General features: G+C 44.8%; 1 protein-coding gene across 1 annotated transcript in view; it reads right to left on the bottom strand.

The window, feature by feature from the left end:
• Window positions 1-271: 271 nt before the first annotated feature.
• Window positions 272-6,803, bottom strand: part of LOC107298316 (voltage-gated potassium channel subunit beta-3) — a 34,829-nt gene continuing 28,297 nt past the window's right edge. Inside the window, exons 6-11 of the mRNA XM_015827689.1 lie at window positions 6,171-6,256; window positions 5,944-6,064; window positions 4,621-4,715; window positions 3,804-3,924; window positions 1,331-1,419; window positions 272-361 (exon numbers count right to left, since the gene is read on the bottom strand). Coding sequence (XP_015683175.1) covers window positions 272-361; window positions 1,331-1,419; window positions 3,804-3,924; window positions 4,621-4,715; window positions 5,944-6,064; window positions 6,171-6,256 — 602 coding nt within the window. The remainder of the gene's footprint in view (window positions 362-1,330; window positions 1,420-3,803; window positions 3,925-4,620; window positions 4,716-5,943; window positions 6,065-6,170; window positions 6,257-6,803) is intronic.

The following is a 6,803-nucleotide window of genomic DNA, read 5'->3' as shown; positions in this document are numbered from 1 at the left end:
GGCAGCGGGCTTCCCCCGCCAAGCGCGATTGCTCATGCCGTAGATTTGAACTCAAGACTCGAGCAGCTGCCACGGGGCAGGGCGAAGCCTTCCGCGTCCAACCTGCCTTGGAAGAATATGGATATTTGGTTCATGCGCAAAAGCGGCGGATCCTCTCGGCCCACCCCCGCCCTGCAGAAGGCAGCAGCTGGTGGGAGGCGGGCGGGGCGGGGTGGGATGGGGTGGAAACGGGGGTCCTCGGAAGAGCAGGTGGGGCCGGGCCGGGCCGGCCCTACGCCCGGGACTCCTTCTTGGCGTTGGGCTTGTTCCCCAGGACCGCGTCTATTTCCTGGATGACTTGAGGGGTCAGCTGGGTTAGGACCTGTAGGGGGAGAAAGCGCGAAGAAGGGGGAAAAAAAACATTGCTGAATGAGGGGGTTGGACTAGATGACCTCCAAGGTCCCTTCCAACTTTATTATTATTATTATGGATCATCGCACAGTCAGCCAGATGTTCAGATTTATTATTATTATTATTATGGATCATCGCACAGTCAGCCAGATGTTCAGATTTTTTTTATTATTATTATTATTATTATTATTATTATTATTATTGTTATTATTGTTATTATTATTATTATTATTATTATTATTATCATTATCATTATCATCATCATCATTATTATTATTATCATTATCATTATTATCATTATTATTATTATCATCATCATCGATTTTCTCTAAGGGGTCTGGGGAGAGGTTGGGGGGGGGGAATCCAGGGATGGCTGGAGGTTTGTGCGTGTTCAGCCTATTTACCTGTTTTCGTTCAAATCACCTTGCGTGGTGGGAAAAAATTCAGGTGGATCTAAGATAGGGGTCTGAGGAATTCTGGGCGTTGAAGTCTTCAAACTGGGACTTTTTAGGACGTGGACTTCAACGCCCACAATTCCTCAGCCAGGCGTCCACATGTCATAAAGGGGTCTTAGTTCCTTCACGCTGGCTGAGGAATTCTGGGAGTTGAAGTCCGCAAGTCATCAAAGGGCCAAGTTGGAAGACCCCTGCTTGTGGACTTCAACTCCCAGAATTCCTCAGCCAGGCACGCTGGCTGAGGAATTCTGGGAATTGAAGTCCACCAGTCATAAAGGGGTCATAGTTCCCTCACGCTGGCTGAGGAATTCTGGGAGTTGAAGTCCACCAGTCACCAAAGGGCCAAGTTTGAAGGCCCCTGATCTAGAACATGGAGAGCAAGGGGAGGGTCTTCCCCCACCACCTTTATGGAGTTAAACGCAGCCCCCCCTCCCCTGCCGAGCGATCGATCACCAGATCTCTGGCGTCCTCCTCCTCCTCCTCACCTGAATTGATCCCAGGTTCTCAATCAGCTGCTCGGCACTGGAGACCCCCAGGAGCACGGAGCTGACCCCTTCCGAGCGGAGACACCAGGCTTTGGGGAGAGAGGAATCCCCGAAATAGGTCAGTTGAGCATCTTCTCCCCACCTTTCTAAAATTGGTGTTTGTGTGTGGGTGTGGGTGTGAGTGTGATCGTTCCCTCTCATCTCCGGTGCATTCAGAGACACTGTTGTGCAGGCCCCTCCTTGCTGTGAACCTGCTCCAGGGGGGCTGCACTGATTTCTCAACCCAAGAGGGTCCCAGCTAAAGCATCCGGCACCCCAAAAAAAGGTTTGTGACGGAACCACATCGGTTCACGCCTTCATCTGTCTGATACGTTCTTTGGAATCGCCCTCCTTGCCTCTTTTCCAGTCCCCCCCCCCCGTCTCAACCAGAGCTGTGGCTTTTCCTGGTGGCCTCCCATTCAAATGCCCAAGCCTTGCTTAACCGACTAACGGAATAACAAGAGTTGGAAGGGACCTTGGAGGTCCTCTAGTCCACCCCCACCTCCCACCACCCCGTTCAAGCGGGAGACCTTATATATATATAGCATTTCAGTTAAATGGTTATCCAGTCTCTTCTTAAAAACCTCCAGTGATGGAGCACCCACAACTTCTGGTGGCAAGTTGTTCCACTGGTTAAATGCCCTCCTTGTCAGGAAATTTCTCCTTAGCTTTTCAAGAACAAAATCCTTAAGGGACTCCTGGGAGTTTCTATTTTCTATTTATTTTCTATTTTTCTATCCTATCCTATCCTATCTTATCCTATCCTATCCTATCCTATCCTATCCTATCCTGTAATTCTATTCTATTCTATTTTCCATTCTATATTCCATTCTATATTCCAGTGATGGCAAACCTTTTAGAGACCGAGTGCCCAAACTGCAACCCAAAACCTACTTTTTTATTGCAAAGTGCCAGGGCTGAATCAGCGTTGGTGCCCTCAGGTGGGGCGGGGGTGGGGGTGGCCCACTGGGTGGGCGTGGCTGCAGTAGTCATGGCAGACTGGGGGAGCGTGGCCGGGGCCAGTCTCTCACCATCACCGGGGCATCCCCGCGGGGCCAACACTGCTTGCTTGCTCACTTCCTGCCCTGTCGCTTCCAAACATCACGTGCCCGCAACTTTGGCGAACTCTGCTGGGGCAACGGCGCGCGTGCCCACAGAGAGGGCTCTGAGTGCCGCCTCTGGCACCCATGCCATAGGTTCACCACCACTGCTATATTCCATTCTATATTCCATTCCATTCTATATTCTATTCTATTCCATTCTATTCCATTCTATTCCATTCCATTCCATTCCATTCCATGTTCCATTCTATTCTATATTACATTCTATTTCTTATTCTATTCTATTCTATTCTATTCTATTCCATTCCATTCCATTCCATTCCATTCCATTCTATTCTATTCTATTCTATTCTATTCTATTCTATTCCATTCCATTCCATGTTCCATTCTATTCTATATTACATTCTATTTCTTATTCTATTCTATTCTATATTACATTCTATTTCTTATTCTATTCTATTCTATTCCATTCCATTCCATTCCATTCTATTCTATTCTATTCTATTCCATTCCATTCCATTCCGTTCCATGTTCCATTCTATTCTATATTACATTCTATTTCTTATTCTATTCTATTCTATATTACATTCTATTTCTTATTCTATTCTATTCTATTCCATTCCATTCCATTCCATTCCATTCCATTCCATTCCATTCTATTCTATTCTATTCTATTCTATTCCATTCCATTCCATTCCGTTCCATGTTCCATTCTATTCTATATTACATTCTATTTCTTATTCTATTCTATTCTATATTACATTCTATTTCTTATTCTATTCTATTCTATATTACATTCTATTTCTTATTCTATTCTATTCTATTCTATTCTATTCTATTTCATTCCATTCCATATTCCATTCTATTCTATATTACATTCTATTTCTTATTCTATTCTATTCTATTCTATTCTATTCTATTCTATTCTATTCTATTCTATTCTATTCTATTATTTCATTCCATTCCATTCCATTCCATATTACATTCTATTCTATATTACATTCTATTTCTTATTCTATTCTATTCTATATTACATTCTATTTCTTATTCTATTCTATTCTATTCTATTCTACTCTACTCTACTCTATTCCATTCCACTCCACTCCACTCCACTCCACTCTACTCTACTCTACTCTACTCCACTTCTATCCTATCCTATCCTATCCTATCCTATCCTATCCTATCCTATCCTATCCTATCCTATCCTATCCTATCCTATCCTAAGAGGCTGAGACTGTGCCTGGTTTCCCCATAGATGGGAGCTATACAAAGAAGGCCTTATCTGGATCCCCTAGCGGAGAGGGACGACTGCCTGCCTTGGGGCCTTGTTACAAAAGACACACACACACACACCCGTCCTCCAGCGTCCTCACCAATGGCCAGCTGCGCCACCGTGCAGCCCAGGCGTTCAGCGATGGGCTGGAGCGCTTTCACCTTGCTTTGCTGCTTCTTCCCGTCTTCGCTCTGCACCTTCTCCTTCAGCCAGTGGTAGCCCTGAAAGAGGAGGAGAAGGCCAGACCGTCTCGGAGGGTCCAGCAAGCCGCGAACCTCCGCCCAACCAGCTGGCTGAGGAATTCTGGGAGTTGAAGTCCACACGTCTTAAAAGTTGCCAAATTTGGAGACCCCTGATATAGACGGTGATAGTTTATAAAAATTATTAAGTGCAAATGGAAACATATGCCTTGTTTCCACAGCAAGGAAGCTAAAGCAGAAATGGTTCAACGGTCTGTTTGATTCAAAGAGGAGAATATACTTTATTATTATTTTTTAAAATTTGCACGCCACTTCTGGATTTTGTGCTTGGGAAGGAGGAAACGGTCGGTGACCTCTGTGCTAGCGTGTAAAAGCGAAAAGTGGAAGCCGTATTGTGCTTATCTTGCGCTGCGCTTCAAAAGAGTCGGAAAAGCCAACGGTTTTCTCTTTCCCCCCCTTGTCCCTCGTATTTTCCTTCCCTTAATTTTTATTTATTTTCCTTTGTGTTTTACTCTTAGATAAAACGATAGCGGAAGAGATCCAGGAGACTCTGGGAACTCTCCACGCCTACAGAAGGAAGACCAACCTTCGATCCCAGAAATTCCTAGCCAGGCGTTCCTGGGCCCGGAAGCCCACCAAGCTGGGGAGGACTTGAAAAGCCCACCTGGAAGTGAGTTGGGTTACCTTTTATGCAGTCAAGAACGGTTGGGATCCTACCTTCATGGAAGCCCGGCAGTTTTCTGGCACTCGCTCCTCATATTTCCCCGTGATGAGTCCACAGGCCAGCGGAGACCAAGTTATGGCGCCTACTCCTGAAGACGGTAAATGGGGCAGTTGGGGTCAGGAGCGACAACAGGCCTTCCTCCTCCTCCTCCTCCCACTGAATAATAATAATAATAAAGTTGGAAGGGACCTTGGAGGTCATCTAGTCGAGCCCCCCTGCTCAGGCAGGGATAGATATCTTCAGGGGAGGCGGTCAAGCTATTCTCCAAAGCGCCTGAAGGCAGGACAAGAAGCAACGGGTGGGAACTCATCAAGGAGAGAAACAACCTGGAACTAAGGAGAAACTTCCTGACAGGGAGAACAATTAACCAGTGGAACCACCTGCCACCAGAAGCGGCGAATGCGCCGACACTGGAAGTTTTTAAGAAGAGACTGGACAGCCATTTGTCCAAAATGGTATATAGGGTCTCCTGCCTGAGCAGGGGGTTGGACTAGATGACCTCCAAGGTCCCTTCCAACTTTATTATTATTATTATTATTATTATTATTATTATTATTATTATTATTATTACTATTATTATTATTATTAATTATTATTATTATTACTATTATTATTACTATTATTATTAGTTGTTTTGTTGTTGTTGTTGTTATTATTATTATTATTATTATTATTATTATTATTATTATTATTATTATTATTATTATTATTCACCTGGCAGGCTTGGTCCTTCCCTCAAGCTTATTGTGACCCCCCCCAGAGCAAGGGACCCCCAACTCCTTCAAGCATCAGCCAGTGGAGGGATTAGCCCATTCACCTTGGGCTAATAAGCCACCTTCACTTCCGCAACGTGCGATGCTTGGGAATCATGGTTTGTCTCCTAGGGAGGGGGACCCTGATTGCCAAAAAAAAAAACCAACAATCCTAAAGACACAACCGAGGTCTTTTTTTGTGTGTTCATCAAGGCCAGGGCTAGTCAACCTTGGCTCTTGTATGACTCGTGGACTTCAACTCCCAGAATTCCTGAAGCTGAAGTCCACGAGTCATCAAAGAGCCAAGGTTGACTACCCCTGGTCAAGGCCAACGTTTTCCGACCATTTTAAGACAGGTGGGCTTCAACTGGCTGGGGAATTCTGGGAGTTGAAGTCCACGAGTCATAAAAGTCGCCGAGGTTTGATGAACCCATTCATCTCGGTTCAAAGCATGAATAGATGGGGAGGAGGACAAGGAAGGACCTTACCACGCAGGAGGGGAAAATAAAGGGGGGGAGACCCCCTCCTCCCCTCCCCCTCCCCAGCCCCCCCCTTCCTCCTTACCGATCTTGTGATACAATTCTGGAAGCTGGGTCTCCACCTTTTCCCTCTGGAACATGTGATATTCCGCTTGTTCGCACACGGGAGGGATGAGGTTGAACTGACGGGCTACCGAGTAGGCTTCCTACGTCGTGGAGAAGAAAGAGGGGAAAGGAAGAAGAGTTTGGGAGAAAAAAAAGAGAGAGAGAGGAACCAATCTTTACCGACCCCCCCCAAAAAAAAGATTTTACCATAATCTCCATGGCGCTCCAGCGAGAGGTCCCCCAGTACATAGCCATGCCTTGGTTGATGACGTACGTCATGGCTCGGACGATCTCTGGCGGGAAGAAGGAAAATATAAAAGAGATCAGCCCTTAAAGTCCCTTTTCCCTTCGTTTCTTCCTCACGTTTCAAAGACGGGGAGTCTTCCGTACTCAGAAAAAACAGGTTTAGGGAGGAAAAAGGGAGCGAAGGCCAGTGGCTTGATGCAGAACTTCATCTGAACAGAATATCAGAGTTGGAAGGGACCTTGGGAGGTCTTCCAGTCCAGCCCCCTGCTCAGGCAGGAAAACCTACACCATCTCAGACAAGTGACTAGACTAGACTAGAATAATAAAATAGAATAGAATAGAATAGAATAGAATAGAATAGAATAGAATAGAATAGAATAGAATAGAATAGAATAGAATAATAAAATATAGAATAGACTAGAATAATAAAATATAGAATAGAATAGAATAGAATAGAATAATAAAATATAGAATAGAATAGAATAATAAAATATAGACTAGAATAGAATAGAATAGAATAGGAATAGAATAGAAATAATAGCTAGACTAGACTAGACTAGACTAGACTAGACTAGACTAGACTAGAATAGAATA

Source organism: Protobothrops mucrosquamatus, unplaced genomic scaffold, assembly GCF_001527695.2.
Source record: "Protobothrops mucrosquamatus isolate PMUCROS unplaced genomic scaffold, P.Mucros_1.0 scaffold3869, whole genome shotgun sequence".
Classification (NCBI taxonomy): Eukaryota; Metazoa; Chordata; class Lepidosauria; order Squamata; family Viperidae; genus Protobothrops; species Protobothrops mucrosquamatus.
This window is presented reverse-complemented; position numbering and strand designations above follow the sequence as displayed.